Source organism: Poecilia reticulata, chromosome 9 (genome assembly GCF_904066995.2).
Source record: "Poecilia reticulata chromosome 9, P_reticulata-male-v2, whole genome shotgun sequence".
Lineage (NCBI taxonomy): Eukaryota > Metazoa > Chordata > Actinopteri > Cyprinodontiformes > Poeciliidae > Poecilia > Poecilia reticulata.
In genome coordinates, this window is record NC_088838.1 from 14,134,503 (window position 1) to 14,153,185 (window position 18,683).

Genomic DNA, 18,683 nt, shown 5'->3' on the forward strand with positions numbered 1-18,683 from the left:
AAATTATTTCAGTTTTCTAACTTCAACAACCATGAGTGAGAAGTTTTCTTCAAATCTACTTTCTTCACATTTCGAACCTATACATTTCCTAAGAACATTGTCAGGATATAGCCAGGTTAGAATTTACACGCCTTCAGGTATATGGAGGTGGACGGTACACTGTAATTTTAAAGTAAATGTTGCTATCAACGGAGACCAGATGAGTCTAGATAGTGGTGGAGGGTAGACCCTGTTATAAAACTAAATGAAATTCCAATTCAGTTTATTAAAAAAGCATTATTCATAACAAGAGTCAAAGTGGACATGGTAACTTCGGAGGAGTTGTAGAAGTTGGAGTTGCACTACTGTTTGGTGCACTATCAAAATTTGCTCTAACTACACAAGGCGTGTGGTTTTATTGAAACAAAATGTAAAAATGTTTGAGAACACTGAATACTTTTCCACGGTACATTATTTGGTGATACAGTGGTCTGAGGGGTCTGCAGTCCAAGACCCCAACATCCACAACCTTTCGTTGTCTCTTTTTTTTTTTTGTCTCAACTAAAATTCTGTTGATTTTAGTTGAAGGGGGAAATATTTTTCACTTAACTATTCGTCCAGGTTCTCATCGAAAGTGTACAAAGTGCTCCCTCTCCATCCACTTCACACTCAGGGGACCACTGAAAGACGAATAGGCACGCACAGTGTTAGTAATCTGTTAAAAAGGGATAGTTTAGATTGCTTTGCTACCCACCAGAGTCTTACATTACCTCTGAAAGTCAGGGGAGATTTAGAGTCAGACAAATGTATTGGAACTGAGGTGCTGTGACCACTGGCTGAGAAACTGAAGTGACTGATAAGACCTTCACATCACTTTATTCCAAGCCTCTGTCAAGGCATGTGCGGAGGCGAACCCAAATGCAGCCCTCAACTCCATCACCAGACAGGTAGAGGCAAAAAAATACATTTGATTTTAATGAAAACAAAAGGAGCTGCACAGGCAGTAGTTCAAGAAACATAAAAGCAGAAATGTGAAGTCAAGCATTGGAAAACAAAACTGGTTTTGACATTAGGTGAGCACAAAGAAAAAAAAAGAAAAGATGAAAAAGAAATAAGAAAAAGGTCCAACTACACACAAAGAAAATGACCGAGGGAAACCAGTGGAGTTAAAATACGAGGCCTTATTGTGGGTATAAAGTAGAAAAGGATAAATGTATTGTCTACTAACATAAAATTTACACCATGATACACAGGAATCAAAGTAATAAATTAAGTTGATGTCGCTGAATGACACAGGGACAACGTATTGAACACTCACAATGTAATTGACTAAATAAAACTAGAATAGAGAATCCTTTGTTGATAAACATTGGCAGCATGCATTGCTCCAGTGTGACTTTGAGCAGTTTGCATTGACAAACTGCTTTTAAATCTTAAAGTTTCTGGAAGCCTCTCCTCTCACTCTGATCTTTTTCATTTGGATTCAAGTCAGACTGACTGAGCCATTCTAGCGGCTTTATTTTCTTTTTCTGAAATCAACACCTTCCTTGGCTGTTTGTTTGGGATCACTGTCAGGCAAAAAAAAAAAAGTCCCCCTTTCATCTTCTTATCAAAAAACTTGTATTAAATTTCTCCATTCATCCCTTCCTCGATTATATAAAGTCTCCCAGGACCATACATGCCATATGGTACTGGCAGTACTGTAACTGTAACGTTCACTGTTGGTATGGTTCTTGGATGGTCATTTCAATCCCAAATGCATGTCCCAGTGATTATGGTGAAATTGTACTTTTTGCATCTGTAGATTACGGTTCGAACAATGTTCATTGGAGAATTTAGGAGTTTAGAATTATCTCTGTAACCAAAGCCACAGGTTGGTTGTTTAGCCTTAAGGTTGGGAAAGCCATGAGAGGGATCTTTGACTTTACCGATCATGAGAGACTTCTTAGCTTTCATCTCGGCAAACCCATCAGGGAAACCCTTTCACATTATTTGGACTGAAGGATTGCTTTCTACATATACATATAAATCAGCTGGTGCCTTTCTGCATCTTTGTTTCCCCTTGTGTCTTCATACCAATAGCACTGCTAGAAATATATTTAAAGGAAGAAAATCTGCAAATGAATTAGAGGCCGCAAAAGTTACAACAAACAATGACAGCATTGGGGAAGTGCTGGTGAATTATGAAAGGTTTCAAAAGATCTTTTATGCTGCTTCTTAAAAAAAAAGTCCTCTGTCAATCAATCAGTACATGATATATGTCTACTTGACTGACGGTCTTATCTTGCCCTATGATTCATATACGAGAAGGATTTTATTTTTTCTTCTGTGTTCAAAAGTACAAGGTGAGCAGTGGTCAAGCATCAACGTTTTCAACCAATTTGTAACTAAAAAATTGTCACTTTTTGCTGAAAAGTGAATGGATTAAGCAAACCATTTAATTCTTCACCTACATTTTGACACATTTCTAAAGCAGACTTATCAAAAGAGCAATTTTTGTAGTCTGTCAAGTGTATATGACTTCAAAACCCACATTTTGTTTTCTGGTTTGGTTCACAAACTGTTAAAAACTGCAGACTGTTCCTACATAGGGAATGTATTTTGAGATGGAAAAAAAAAACAACTTGTCAAGCAAACGCTAAATGTCAGCTTACTCAAAGCTCTCTCCAACTGCACTCTTTGTCAGTCCCTCATTACCATTCTCCATTGCTCTTGGAACTTAAATAAGAATATTGTTTTCCTCTCCGTCTAATTATGTAATTTCTGCCTTTTTGACAGTGCTTCCTCTCTCACACAACAGCTCGTTGTGTCGCTGCTTCTGTCATAAATGAGCTGATGGGACCAAATCAACATTGAAATCAAATTAAGGCCCATTGTTGGTGCATGTGACTAGAAGGGAAGGGGGGATGGAGGGACTGGAAGGGGGTAGAGGGGTGCACACCGAAGAGATAACACAAATTGGTTTGGCATAAAAGAAAATAACCGAGTGGGGAGGATGGGAGGGATATTTTTCCTCAAAGTACCCAATAGAATTTCCACAGATGCATTTACTGAACGTTAATTCTTGCTCGAGTGTTTTGGGAGGTTTTTTTATTCTGATTGCACTTTTATTTGTGTCATATTTCTAAACTCAAATTAGTTCATATCTGTTAAGCTTGGAGTAGTTTTTTTTTTTTTTAGAAAGGTCACCATCAGCATCACTTTTCATGGACATTTGGTCAAGCAGATGTCCCCGGGTGATTGGACAGGCAGCCGTCAGAGGACGCTTTGTGATAACTTGGCCCTGCCTGCCCTGCTGTGACATGATAATAATGTGCTCATATCCTGCTGTGACTCTCCTGATCGGCTGACAGTTAAGCACAAAAAAAAAGGTCTGAATTCATTAGTTACAGAATGGCGCTGCTGCAGACCTGCTTAGCATTCAAATTAAGGATCCCCGCTTTTCATACGCACTGCCAGTAAACTTAACACGTTCATAATTTCAAACACTGGGTAAGAAACAAAAATACTGCACCCATATAAAAGCGGAGTTTGATCTATTTCACATCAAAACAGTCACCTCTAAGATTATAGTAAATACTCTATGCTGGTAAATAATGAATGAGTCAATAACACTGTATCAGTTTCTACCTCTCCCTCATTACTCACTGCGCACTCACATACTCAAATGTGCTATAACCCTGCCGTATCCCTGAGCAATTAGTTGCTCCAAAATATCAGGGGGCTAGTTATTCCGGCACGTATTTCATATTTTATTAGTTTACTCTGAGGCTTGCATGCAGACCAAGCTTTAGCAAACACAGCCTTTGCAAATTTCCCAAGCTCCTCTGCAGTCAGCAAGTAATTGGAGAGGGAGTCCCAAAGGGTCCTCTCGTATGCCGCCGAAGCCTTTGCCTCCTGACAAGTTGAAATGGCAATGGGGTTAGATATGGAGGTAGGGAGAAGTGTTTGTGTGCAAGCATTTGTGTCTGTATGTGTGCGTGCAAAAGAGGTATAAGAGTGGGAGTTGGGTAGATTAGTTTGTGTAAATAACTCTGCAGTTTCTGGACACTCGCTGGTTGGCTGGGAAGCCATCTGGTTCCCCCACCCCACCACCAGCAGCCTTTCCAATGATTTCTGACGTCTTTGGGGGATGTCAGAACCTGTCCTTGGGGGGATTTATTCGGGGAGGTGGGGAAGACACAGCATGAACACCAATTTAAGGCCCTGCTGGTGAAAATTAGTTAATTAACTCTATCTCTCACACGGAGAGAAAGTCCCTTTGTAATGAAGTCTGCCATTCAACGCAATCCAAGCCTTTTATTCCAAAGCGTTGCCAACTATCAGCTACTGAAATTAGCAGGAACAGTCGAATGCAGGACAAAAGCTTTAGAAGCGAATCCACAACATTACATAACCTAAAAACAGTAAATATGGTTTGAGGCTAATCTTGGAATTAGAGGCTGAACAGAAAAACGCCTCACAGCTTTAAGCCATATGTCTTGTCTGCAGCTGGTGCTACTGCAATAAGAAATAACATTATATCATGATGTGATTGCAATGCAGATTAAAATGTATGCACTAACTAACAAACAGCAAAACACAGATACACTTTTTACATAAATGTAAATGGGTATTTAATTTACAACACTTTCTCAATTAAAGTTCATCAAGTTTTCACACTGATTCTGTGTACTGACACAAAGTGGTCGTATCCCTCAGTGATGATAAAACGTAGATGGGTTGCACTGCAGCCCTTTAGCTAAAGGACAAAAACACATAAAACAATAAGCTTTATTAGTAGAACATAGTGGAATGGCAGGCTTTTGCAACAAAACACAAAAATGTTTTTCAACCTACTGAAATAGAATTCAACTGGAGGTGTCCCTCTGTGCGTCCCAACTCTGTAAAGTAAAGTAATGGCTGAATCTCAGTTACAATTTTTTGGGACTTCCAATATAAATGTGAAACAGGAAAAAATGTGAACAGACGTGTATCTCACCTTCCTGTGTGACAGGCTCAAAGTTAGTCGCATTTGATGAGGTATTCCTCTCTATCTTTAGATGCTTAACTGTAACAGAACAAAAAAACAAACAAACAAACAAACAAAAAACAGATGGATAACCAATCCATCTGTTTTTTATGTGAACATAGTTTCACATAAAATATGTGAAACTATGTTCAGCGGGTGGAGGAAAAAATATACCAAGAATGTTTTGAATTGGTAAACTGGGGCTAAAGCATGTTTTCCCTCATCAGAGTTAAATATATATTTTATATCTTTGAATTTTTGGAGATTTACATCATGCTATAATGTTATTTCCTAATGAAAAACACACCTCAAGTGTTGCTTTCGTTCCTTCATGCACGTTTGAGAAATCTTTAAATCTCCTGTAGTTGCTTCAGCTTTCTTTCAGGATTCCTAATAATCTTTGAGTGAGCTTTTAGCATTGACTGAAAGTTTTCACTCATCTTTGACAATTTTCCAGGCTTTTGCTTTATTTATGTTGTTTTCCTTGGTCTGGTCTTCATTGTGTTGTATGTTCACTAAAGTTCTCAAACAAACCTCCAAGGCCTTACCAGAACAGCTGAAATTATGACAATGATAAGTTACAAGTAGGGGGACTAATTGCAAAGTATGTGTTTTATGAAGACAGAAGCTTTCATAGCATTTAATTTAAGACAATATGAGTAAAGAGGGACATAAGTGCTTGATATGTTTTTTCATTGCTCATAGAATCCCAACAAAATACAATAAAGAAGTTGGTACGTGCAAATCAAATGCAGCTGTCAAAATATGATGTAAATATTTTTTTTACGAAAAGAAGCAGTAGGTTAAATCTCATACTGTTGTAGCTGTCCATTATCACGGTAGAAATGTTGGTCGTTTCAGGAAAGCGAATGATGAACTCCTGAGGAAACATCCCGGTGGAGATCCAAAACGTTTTATTGTTTCTAAAAGAAAACGGGAGACGCAATTTTAAGCAAAAGCGAACAATATGGCTCATTGAGAGATGCTAATTAACTGCGGTATTACGTAGGTGTATTGACAAAACATTAATTCAGACAAATAAAGCACTCACCCATCAGTGATGTTTTCGGGTGGGTGATTCTCGTCGCTGGATGAAGCTAAAACAACGTGTGCACCAGAAGAATCAAGCATAACTATTCACTCAAACTGTGTAAAGAAAACAACGACGGTCTCGAAAAGAATATACGTCAACTGGTGTGTTTTCTCTTTGGGTATTTGGGATATGTCAAGCTACAATCGTTGCCAAGCCAACCGTTCCGTCGCGCAGTATATACGTCACGTGTTTCCGAACGTCACAATTTCCGACGCACGTTGCTAAATTAGCCAAAAGCTAACTCAGAATCCTGACTCCAACGTCTGCAAATGGCAAATGGATGCAAAGAAGTGTTATTTGCCCGTGGAACTGGACAGGCAAGTTGTAAACATTTCTCAGAAAAACATTAAAACATATTAGAATTATTTTCAGGTTGCAGCAGATTTGTTTTATGTGAAGCTAACACGCTAAGACATGAAACTAACGTTGAGTCTAGCTAAGTTGGGTAACAAGGGAAAAAGAAATAAATGGAAATACTACTTACACCTGATAGCGCCAAATGTGAAATCTTAAGTTATTTTATGTAAAGTTGTGTATATAATGAATCGAGAGGAGTTTACTAAACAATACAGAATCATAAGGGTCATTTTTAGGAGTCTGGATTGAAACATAACAAATAATTCCAAAATCTTTGATAAAATGCATGGGGTACCAATGTTTTTGTCGTCTTTCAGAGTGATGATTCAGACATCTGGGATGACACCGCACTTATAAAGGCATACGATAAAGCAGTAGCATCTTTCAAGGTAAACTGGGTGCACGTTGGCTTGTGCTCATGCAAAAGCAAAGACTACTGCTCCACTGCTTTGGTCTTCTCTCTTTCTGTGTCCCAGACTGCTCTAAAAGGCGAAGATGAATCACATGCGTCAAAGAAAAACCAGCCAGGAAAGAAACGAAAGAACAATAAAAAGAACCAGAGCAGAAAACGTACCAATGCGCCACCTGATAAAGAGGTAAAGAACCGCTTTCAGTGTCAGCTTTTAAGTCTGCATGTATAATGTAAAGCACAAACATAATTATTCTCTTTGAACATTCCTGCCCTAACCTTCTTGGTTTGTGTCAAGCAAAACAAAAAGGTTTTGCATTTAGATTTTATTTAGGTTTATAAAGCCATATGTAGAAGTAGTTATCTGTACATTCCTTCAGATTAATGTTTTAAACATTTGGTAACAATTAACTCAGCACGACTAAACTCATTTTCTAATTAAATGAATCTGGATTACCTGTTTAATATGTTTTTGTGTTGATTGTTACTTTTTAAAATTGTGTTTGTGACATGGTATATTTCCATAAATAGATGCAAACAAAATTACAATGCAACATTTTAAATCAGGGTCAAAGTTCACCACCATTTATAAAAAGGTTGACAGACTTGACAGTCTTTTGCTACTTGTTAATTTTACATCCATTTTTTTCTGAACTACCAAATGTTTGGGCAACAATTGTTGGTGAAAGTTAGTCCTTGTGAAATTCATGTATTTCTGTCTAAATGTGATATCAGACACCAGTCAGCCTTCAAGGTAAATTAACAGAATTTAGATAAACATATAAATCAACATCAATGTGGTTGGTTCTTTAATGGTAAATGCCTGGCTTTAAAATTAATATCAATATGAAAAAAATATTAAACTTAAACTGTACCTTATTATTTAAAATGCAAAATTGAAAAAAAGTTTATCGTGGAGTTACCTTGTATCTGTGCTATGCTGAACATAAGTTTAATAGCAAAATAATTAAAAACTATAAGAAGCATACACCTCTACGTACAAAACTAGATTAAAATGTTGTCATTAATATTTTCCTTTGAAAAGGTCTGCATCCTGCGGCTTCAGCGCTGCAAATGGCTTTTTGGACCTTCCACAATGGCTCCTAATACGTTTGGCTAACGATATGACAGAATATTTCCATTGAAACTCCACAAAAAACACAAAATGCTAGTAATATTTTTTAGATAAATTTTTCTTGCTATGGGTTGGAAACAATGTATTATTATTATTATCATTATTAGTGCTATTTATTTATTTTTAAACTAATATCAGAATCTCATAAAATAATATGTATTCAAAATTTTTGCAAAAGTTTATGTTTTACTTTATTTTAAAACCTAAAAATATAATCACAATAGTGGCTGTTCATAAATAATAATAAATTTCCTAAAATATGTGACATAATAGCTACATAACTGTTAGAGGTTTCTGAGTCTTAACAAAATTATTTATATTTAGGACTCACTGTCCTAAATATATTAGGATTATATACATGATAATCTCATGTATATAAAATTATACATGAGATTATCATGTGCAATCTATATAATCTCACAGAATGTACATGTATGTACATGTGAAGTTATGCCATATGTTATTATGCAAAAAATAAATGATGAAGTATATTCCATATCACATCAGTAGCAATCCATCATATTTTATAGTGCGTAGGGAGTCAAGTTAGTGTTTTGTCCAAATCTGGGTAGTTTAAAATGTAGACCAGTAGAAAGCAAACTCTGTTAAGCTCTGTTATGTGCACTTTGTATTGTGTTGCAGTGGAAGGTTGGGGACTCTTGTAGTGCTTACTGGTCAGAAGATGGCCAGCTCTATGCAGCCACCATCTCCTCCATAGACCAACAGAGGGGCACTTGTGTGGTGGTTTATACTGGTTATGGTAATGAGGAGGAGCAGAACCTTGACGACCTGCTGTTGGAGATTTCAGAGGCTGATGAAGCAGCAAATCCTAAGGTAAGCTAGTTCAGGAATTAGTTATATGCACTGCATAACTAACATTTATAATACAGTTTACAGTTCATTATTTTTTTCTATGCCTTGTTTACCTTTTTTTTTTCAAATCCTTAAATGTGTTTCTTTAAAAATTTTCTTCAACTTTAGAAAAAAGTCAATATAAAAATATCTACTGCTTATAGGAAAAAGTGGAAGAATCTTCTACAGAAGAGAGCGACAGGTCGTCCACACCAAGCCAACACAAACAGCATCCACACGGTAAAACCCAGAAGTCCAAAACTCACAAACACCCGCCTTCTACGTGGCCTCCCGGTTTCCCCGGGTTTCCTCCTGGACCTCCTCCAATGCACGATTTTGGACATGTAAGCAATAGCACTCATTAGAGAAGTTGCATTTTTATTTAATTCTCAGCAAACCTGTTTGGTTCTAGAATGATTTGTTTTTATTATTTTGAGGGTTTATTTATTCTTCTTTAAGCCGGGGAGAAAGTTGGCTCTTTGCCACATTAAGTAAAACAAAACGTAAACAGTAAATCGCTTACAATGAGGAAAATAAAACGGGATCATAAACAAAGCCCTCTTGACATTTATTGTGGAGGCATTGGATTGCAGTAAATTCAACTGGCACTTGCCTTGATGGTTTATCTTGCTAACACTTTCAGTTGCATGTGATATATTTCAGAGTTAAAACTACAAGGACGGAGGTACCTCTGTCTGCACCCATTTTGTTTTCGATGAAGTTTATTTAGGTTAATGTCGGGACCTTTTTTGTCGACCTAGAGTTGTGTACCTGTCGAGTCATTTTTAAAATTTCACAGCTGTGTGTCTTTGTGGGGGGTTTTCTCACAGAGGGAAAACAGACGATCTGCTGGTCATGGACCTGTACCTCCATCCTGGCCTCCCATGATGCCTTTTGGTCCTCCTGTAAGTTTTAAGTTCGAAAGCATGGCATAATTTTTACTAAAAAGATTTTTTTAAATATCAGGATTATTTGATTTGAGAAGTACTTAAGAAGTTCAAATGTCAATTAAGAAGAGAATAAACCTCATCAAAGAGTAATAGAGATGTGACAACATAGAAAGAATCTTTCAAATTAAATCTGCTGCACAATGTTGTAATGTTGGAAACAGCTGCACATATAGGTCAATGGTGCTTTACAATATATAGTCTGTTACATTATCTGCTGCCTGATCACTTTCTGTTCCTCAGATGATCCCTCCACCTCCACCAATGAGCCCCGACATGGTGGATGATGAAGCCTTGGGTAGTGTGCTCATATCCTGGTACATGAGCGGATATCACACAGGATACTACCTGGTATGTGCTCAGAGGCCAACTGGCAGGTTATGAACTATAACATGACATTTACAGGTTAATATTAATCAAACTTGTTTTATTGGTATATGTGAAATCTCTGGAAGAAGTGCTCTGGGAAGAGGTTATGAGCTGTTAATCTTATCTACTGTAGATGTCTCTCTGCATGCAAACACTGTGGATAAAACACATGTACAGGCATGCTTTAGTGAGTCAAAGCAGGGCTGAGGATCAGCCACACTGAAACAAATAAAAATGGCAAGAATGTCATTGTCACAATGAAGCTCTTTAAAATAGACTTTTTTTTCCTTTACATTGCTGTCAATTAGACTGGTATTTGGCCAGGTTGCATTCAGTGTGTTCTACTTCGGATTGCAAATTTCATATATGATATTGGTAAAGTACGGCAAGCTATCGCAGTTCTCATCTATGCAAGGAGTTGCATCAGATTCTCATGCGTACTCAAGCACCAATCAGTTACTGTTATTTAAAAAGTAAAGGTATTATTGTTATTTCTACTAAAGTCTGTCATTCAACACAATTCAAGTCTTAATCCAAAGCTTTGCCAACTATCAACTTGTTAGTAAAGCGGTTAAAATAAAGTTATTTTTCTATTTATAGTTTTGATTTTGTTACTGAAAAATGTACATAAAATGTCTGGTACTTTTACAGGTGCTCTGAGTATCATCCCTTTATGTTCCTCTGCTATTTATAGAGCAACAGAAATATTACATGCTAACATTTGCTGGGTACTTTGTTGGTCTCTTTGTTGGGCTATCTGCTCAGGTTGAGTCACATGCTACACAGACATGTCACTGGCAGTTTGCCAAGTGTAGTTTTAAAACTGTTGTCAGTCCTTGTGCACAGCAGTCCATGAGTGAAGTATTTTACACTCATCAGAAAAATACTTCACCATCTTTTGTCGGTTAAAAATTCATGCCAGCTGAATCAGGTTCTGCTGATGTAGCTTACAGCAGGAGAGCCTGATCGTCCTTGTTGAACAAGTTCTGTAACGTCAAAGCTCCTGATAAAACAATCTACAGTCGTAATTCATCGTTTTTTTTGTCTTCAGCTCTGTCATTCCGACGTGTGTCAAAGGTACCAATTGGCATGTATCTGTTGATGTGACACAGCATGGGGCTACCAAAGTGTCTCCCCTTCATTAAAAGAAAAGTTCTGGCGCGCTTCAAACTTCAACACCATTACTGTCTGTGTATTTCAAGACCTCATATTTCCAAGTAGCTGACTTACCATTTCTTGTAAGTAGGGGGAAAAAATTATATGCCTTCTTTCTGTCAGCTTACTGGCAGTTTGCAGCACTATCTGTAAGGATGTGGACTCCGTTAGTCTGTACAGGTGGATACGATTCTTGTTATTGTGGCATCTTTTGTGCTAACTTGTTTTTATTCACAGGAGTGGACTTGGCTAATAATAATAAACCCAGATTCCTGATAATAATAATAAAATAATTATCTGGTATTCCAATGAAAGTGATCTTTTTTTGTATAGATTTTGTTATCCTTCTATACTTTAAGGTGGTAGTGTAAACTCTTTAATGCTTCTCATATCCAATTAGTCTTTAATGTCTCATGTAAGCTTGAACGGCTTTACTTTTTTCTCTCATGAAAACAGGGTTTGAAACAAGGACGGAAAGAAGCAAACAAGTGGACAAAGCTGCACCACAAATGAACCATCTCCAGTGCAGTTTGACTGACTGTGGGCCTCCCATGGACCGTAAAACAAAAGTCTGAGTTACGTTGTGTCCTCCTCAAGGAGTCTTTGAAGATAATGTTTTGTATTCTTTGTAAATAGATGAAGTAAAGATTGTGAAGGTACACAGAAGTTGGCTTGATATTTTTGCTTTGTGACTCCATAAAAGAGAAAACATTAAAGGCCATGCACAGTGAAGTTCATAGTTGACCAAGCTTCAAACTCCTTTAAGGTTTAAGGTGGTAGTGTAAACTCTTCATAACTTCTCAAGCTTTACTATGTTTGTTTTATACTTCTTATATCACGTTTAGAGGTTAACAAAACTACGGGTGCACCTCGATAAATAAGAACAATCAAACTTTTATATAGATTTATTGCACACAGAGCGAAGCTTTATAGCGTTTTGTGAAAATATCACAATGTCAGTGTGTGCAATGTTTGTATCCCAAAGGACTGTTTGGAGAACAATAATTGTCTAAAATATTCAAAGTGTTATGAGCTTGCATTTTCAATATAATAGCAGACAGTTACAGTCTCACAACAGCAGATGCTCACACCACACAGAAATGACCTTGACCAAAATGCTAGGTGTAGGAAGCACAAATGAAAAAGAAAATATTCATATCTGCCTTTATCCCTGTTTGTGTATCTTTTTCTTCTCTTTTCTTCCAGTCCACTTTCTGATGGTTGGTTGGAGATTGAACTCTTAAACACCTAGCGTCTTAAGCGATGAGTTGTTTATGGCTTACCGTATTAGCAGAAGGTGTCAGTGACTTTTTGCTGGACAACTGCCTCATCAACAGTTTCCCCCATGATTACCAAAGTCCTCACAAGACATCAGATGTAATATTCACATTTTCTGGACAACAGAATTTTCAGACTGTGCCAGAAGCCAGTTTAAATAAACAGAAAATAAATGACTGAAAAGTATCACGCTGTGTGGAATGAAGTAATTTATAAGTAAATTCTTATGTTTACGTATTTTTCAATCACACTTTTCCTCTTTATTAATGTACTTTTGGAAATAATGACACCCTGAAGTTCTCTTGAGAACCCTCCTGTGAGCCTGGTGCACTTTTCCCACAGGGATAATCTCCCTCTCTCCACATGGCAGTAACGTTGAAGCTTAACCAAACTGGAAGGTCCAAGTCAGCGCACTACGTTTAAGTCTCTTGAGGAATACTTTACTTGAGCTAAAGACTGGACCCTGGTTGAGGCATGTGAATTGATCCTTTCTGGGATTACTTGTGACTTTTTTTGTAATATATTTCACTAATTGAAATACTTATTCAGTACAATAAATGCAGTCTGCCGTCTACTTTTGCTAAGCTTTTCCAGGAGGTGTGATAGCTGCAAGTCTGTGACTCGGTGGAATCTGCTGAGTTTTCTTAGAATAATTTTTCACAAATTTCAAAAGTAAATTCAACTTGACTGTTTCACAGTGAGGATCAAGCTGGAGTTTATGTAATTGACTGACTCTATCCTGTTTCATTGAATTAACTTTTGCAACATACTCTTTGCGTGCCTTGACATTTTATATTTGTTGTGAATTGATGCTATATGAATAGACAAAGCAGAAAACGAACATATGTTCTCGCCAAACGTTGGCGGTATTGTGTGCAGACGATGCGAACTCGAGCTGCCGAAATCCAAAACGTGGAAAAAACCGTTACATTAAATGTGTGAATCTAGAGCCGAGAAAAGGTGAGTTTAGTCGACAACATTTGCATCAGTCAGAAACTCGAGGATGTTTAGTTGCAATTGCAAATATTGTCCAGCAGAAGTCAGACTAGTGTAATGAACTGCAATTGATGGAACATGCTTTATGAATAAATAAGGTTGATGTTTCAACTTGTGCAAACTGGAAGCCACACACTGAAGAGAACACTTGTCTGTGAGTGTGTGTCAACACACACCTCATCTCTCTCTACCGCGCCCCTCTGATTTGTGATTGCAAGCCAGACTCGACTACAGTTTTATTTCCTCTGATGTTTCCCGCACAGTCAAATTCAGGGAATCGTTCCAGTTTACGCCCTGCATCAGAGCATCTCCTGTTTTTCCCCGGAGGTGTCCCCTCATCTCCCAGCCCCATATAGCAACACATCCATCATAATGTTTTTCAGCTCACATCAGATGGGTCGGAACCCTTTGGGCGTTAGTAAGCACTGCTTTAGCTACAGTTGTGGCACACCAGCCAGCTTTGTGGATTAAAAAAGAAGGATTCCTAAAATCACTGGGATTTGAAAGTTTAGTCTTGATGCCTGATAGACATTTTCTTTATAGAAGAATTTGTCTCCTTTTGACATGTGGCGCTGAGTTTAAGAAATGAAATTCACAAGTATTAATATGATGGGTTATCATTTATTTTGTTCCTCTTTTGAATCTGGATTATTTGAGCCATAGTAACACGAGAACAGAGAAGAAAGTAGTGCAAAGGTTGCAGATACTTTGTGCATGTTTATATTTAGAATCCAGAAAACCACATATAATTACAGTGGGAACAGAAACACTCGCTCTGCTCTGCTTGAAATGCTTTCATTCCCTGAAAGAAAGGCCTTGCAGATTTCCCATATTTCCCACACACGTAATTTGCTGCCCACTTACACCCGCTGCTCTGGCTCAGAACTGGCGGGCAGTGGCTCATGTCACGTGTGAGTTTGTGTGTGTACAAGAAAGAAACATAATGAGTCTTTGTGTTTGGATGTAACAGCATGATTGTCTTTATTTTATTTTTTTCTTTACCCATGTGATCTTCCTCCAGCTGCTCCAAAGCCATTGCTTTCTGGGTGAAAAGCGGCCCCTTTGTTTGTATACAGACTGCAGACTGAAGTCTGCGCTTTACGACCCACTGTGATTTCCCATATTTATGACCATATTTGCTTCTTGCTGAAGCCCACTCTTGTTTTTGCTGTTTTGTGCAGAAACCAGAGAAGAAAGAAGGATGCCAACAAGAAAAAAAAAAAGTAGTTTGTGGTATTTACAACTTGAATATGCACCGTACACGAAGAGTGATAAGCCAGAGTTATCTTTTCCCCACAGACGGGGTTCAAATCTGCCACAGCAAAAGCCTACACATAAACCGATTGCTTGCCTGACTCTGCAGCAAACTAAGCTGCCCAAAGGGCCCAGGAGAAGCCCAGAAAGGAGTTAAAAACGGGTCCGACCTTGCTCGGTAAGGCATCGCTCCCCTTCTGTGACTGTCAACCCCCTACTGACCAATGAGGCATGAAGCGTGTAAACATAATCTGCATTTTGCACAGTCCCTTCTAGGAAACATACAGACATCCAAGTAAGATCACACCGCTGCATGGGCTTCAAGGCCTTCAGCTATTTACTCAAGCTTCAAACGTTCAAGCAAAATTGTGTGTTTGCATAAAAAAAAAAAACTTTGAGGGTTATTAAGCTAAGTAAGTTTATTTTTTGGCACTATTTACACACAGAATAATTATGGCTACTTTATAGGGAAGAAATAAATAGAAGGTTAAAACTTAATTCAAATTATACAAAAATGAAGCACCATTTAAAATAAAGTAAGTTGATAATGTAATCTTTAAAGGCGGGATTAAAACACTAATGTTTTCAGTCCTAATTTAAAAGGATCCTCATTTTCTTCCCATTTCAGGCTTTCAGGTGCAAAACAAACGGTGTCTTGACATGGTTAGCCCCTTTGGATTTCTTCTCGTTTGGCTTTTTTGCCACACATTTGAAATGATTTAATGCCAAAGGCGACTTGAGTTAAACACTAAAAGCAAGAGCAATCTATGATAATTTCACTAACTAGTTACTGGCCAAACAATGTTACTCCTCCAAGACTTCATCAATGACTCAACTCAACAGAAACAAGCTCAAAATCTAAAGCAGTTCTTAGTCTCACATAGTTTAGCTAAGAACAATATATAGGCATTAAATAAAAAAGTCCCAATATTACAGCCTTGAGGAACCCCACATATCATCTTGATTTGCCAGATGATATGGCAAATCATCTGTTCAAAATAGTCCCAGTATGTCAAATAGGGTCTGAACCAATCTCACTACATCTCTTTTCTGTCAATTGGAAAGTTATGATCAACTGTGTTAAGTAAGGCTATGCAAACCTTTTTGCTTTATTTCCAAAGAGGTAGAAGGCCAAATTTTCACAGAAAATTCTGAGAAAATATAGTTTGTTGATAAAAGAAAACAAAAAACAAAACAATTTTTCACAAGTGAGCCACTGAAGTATGTTTGTGCTAAGTTGGAAATGTTTGGTGGGAATATTTCTATGCACAGTGGGCTGACTTAAGGAGCTTTGGAGCTGGCGCACTTAATATTTTTGTCAGTTGCAGATAAGACAAAATGTTTGAGTTGCTAATACTTGAAAACATTAAACAGACTGCTGGATCAAGTCTGTCTATTATTCATGCAAAAATTAAAATATAATCAGACGCGTCAGGCTGCATTTCTTCTTTCCGTTTTGTTTGACTATGCACATGTCGAAGCATCTACTTTGTAGAGACGGAGAAAACGAGTGAACATCTTCCAGCTCACCGCTTTCAGGTCAGAATGCCTGAGGCTTTGTTATTTCTGTCTTGCGGGAATCTCCGGTCTTTCTTTCTAGAGCTGCATGGACAGGTGCAGCTGTTGATCAGGGATGGGTTAAAGCATAAAATAGATATTAGAGACGCTAGTGGTGAGACGTTGCAATATCAAAACAGAATGTTTCACCGTATGAAAGAAGAGAAGAACAATGGGAAGAGTTTTTTTTTTTTTGCAAAGACATACAAGGGAATACAAAGCACATTCCTGAGGATAAGATTATTTCTCTGAGGATATGTTGGATGTGAGCCACAGTATCTGAAAAGATCAGTGCCACCTTTATGGGCTTTGCATCAGTATTGCATTGACACCCTCTGCAACAGAAGCTGATCTTTGTCACTCTCTATGTGGCTTGACCTCTGGGTCAGCGAGAATGATCTGTGATCACAGGCTGAACTTTCAAAATTCCAGTCACAGCGGGTTCAGAAATGTTCCAGCGCCTCCACTAGTTATGATTCACATTACTACTGGATGTCCATGCTCCGCTGCAGATGCTCATAAATAAAAATGTTGTACCATCAGAGTAAAGCCTATGCCGCCAGGTTTACAACCCCTTAAACAGGATGCATTATTGGTACAAAGGAAATTGGAATTCTCAGAGGCTAAGAAGGAGCAAATAAATAATAATTACACTATAGGAAAGGCTAAAGATGGATTGGGCTCCTTCAGCCTCGCACATTTATGCACGTCTATATATCCGGCACATACTCTGCCTTGCAAAAGTATTCACACCCTTTGAATAGTTTCACCTTTTGTTACAACCAACTTTCATTTCTTTTGATTTTTTTATTTTATGTAATATAGCAAAACGTAGTGTATAATTATGTAGTAGAAGTAAATAGAAAATTGGTTTTCAACTAATTTACAAACTCGGATGTGAAAAATATGGCATATTCCACAAGAATTATGTGTTTGTCTACAACCAAAAAACTCAATAAAATACTTTTCAACTATTGGCTATAAAATGTCAAAATGTAGAAACGTTGTAGGGTACGGAAAATTTGTAAAGCCACTTTTTTTTTTTTGCACCGTTTTGAATCACCCAGTTATAAAATCTTCTCGTCTGCGTGTTTAGCATTTGAGAACTTTGGAAAATGGAATGCTTGCCCTTTTTAGCCTTGTATAGCTTTTTACCAGAGCCATCTTGGTCACATTTTTTGCTTCACAACAGTAAACATTCCTAATGACAAAGCTGGATGGCAGGCAGGCTAGTTTACAAAGTGGAGTGTCATTTGGTATTGTCTTGCAGGAATGAACAACCCCCATATTGCTAAAGACGTCTCGAAAAACAGCGTGTCACTCCAACGCCTGGATGAATTGTTGATGTCTTCACACAAGTGCATATTATCTATGTGCTGTGGACAAATGCACGACAATTAGGGACAATGCTTTTTTTTAAATACACTGACAGCAAACCTAATTGTACTTTATCTCTTCAGTCCAGTAAACATTATTTTCCATTAGTCCAGACATTAGCGTAGCATTTTGGGGAACCATATTGTTCATGCTTTATCCTACGTTACGTAGTTCTTTATATGCAACGATTGATTCTTGGCGAATAATCAACTTGGCTTTTAATGTTAATGATGGGCTTTCTAAATGGGAGACAGTCACAGTTATTAATTACTGAACGCAGCCTCTAAACCTTTTTACAACTTTGTGATTTGAAGAAAAAAATAAGAATTTAAAATTGAATAGGACAATATCATACCTAAGGTTTTTCTGTATTTTTCCAAACAGTCTTTAGGATTTTGGACCCATAGTTCATACCACATTTTTTATTTTATTTTGTATTTTTTTCCAGACTTTTCTGTCTTCCAGAAGAAATTTTATGTGATAGGCCATTATCATATATTTGTGTTTGTCTCCTCTTGCCCAATGAGTCAGTAGGTCAGTCAATAGGCGAGAGGTGAGGTATGCCATGACCAGTTGCCAGTCCATCGCAGTGCAACACAGAGACACACTAGACAAACAATCACACACATAGCAATTAAAAGAAAACAATTAGCTTTGCTTTGTTTTGCAAGTCACGTTTGTGGATTATGGGAGAAGCCAGAGTACCCGGAAAAAACCCACTGCGCCATCGTGCAACGATACATAGTTTAGAAATTATTGCACATGCCAAAGTTTGAAAAGTGTGCCATGTGTACTTAGCTGCGGTCAGTACTTTGTAACACTGCCTTTCACTGCATCACAGCTGCAGGGAGTTTTGGAGTATGCCACCTTCAACATTGCACATCTAAAGATTAACAAGTTCTTTACAAAACAGA

At 37.6% G+C, this 18,683-nt stretch overlaps 2 protein-coding genes across 2 annotated transcripts; one reads left to right on the plus strand and one right to left on the minus strand.

Moving 5' to 3' along the window:
* Positions 1-927: 927 nt before the first annotated feature.
* On the minus strand, positions 928-6,251 carry hspb11 (heat shock protein, alpha-crystallin-related, b11). Its single transcript, XM_008418949.3, has 5 exons — positions 6,042-6,251; positions 5,807-5,913; positions 4,961-5,029; positions 4,819-4,862; positions 928-4,720 (listed from the first exon to the last, which is right to left on the minus strand). The coding sequence occupies exons 1-5, from the start codon at positions 6,119-6,121 to the stop codon at positions 4,628-4,630; spliced, it is 393 nt and encodes a 130-aa protein (XP_008417171.1). The 5' UTR covers positions 6,122-6,251; the 3' UTR covers positions 928-4,627.
* A 10-nt stretch (positions 6,252-6,261) lies between these two features.
* smn1 (survival of motor neuron 1, telomeric) lies at positions 6,262-11,973 on the plus strand. The gene is made up of 8 exons (XM_008418950.3): positions 6,262-6,400; positions 6,758-6,829; positions 6,917-7,036; positions 8,627-8,818; positions 9,001-9,180; positions 9,667-9,741; positions 10,027-10,134; positions 11,764-11,973. Exons 1-8 carry the CDS (start codon positions 6,353-6,355, stop codon positions 11,818-11,820), a joined length of 852 nt encoding a protein of 283 aa, XP_008417172.1. The 5' UTR covers positions 6,262-6,352; the 3' UTR covers positions 11,821-11,973.
* Positions 11,974-18,683: the final 6,710 nt, after the last annotated feature.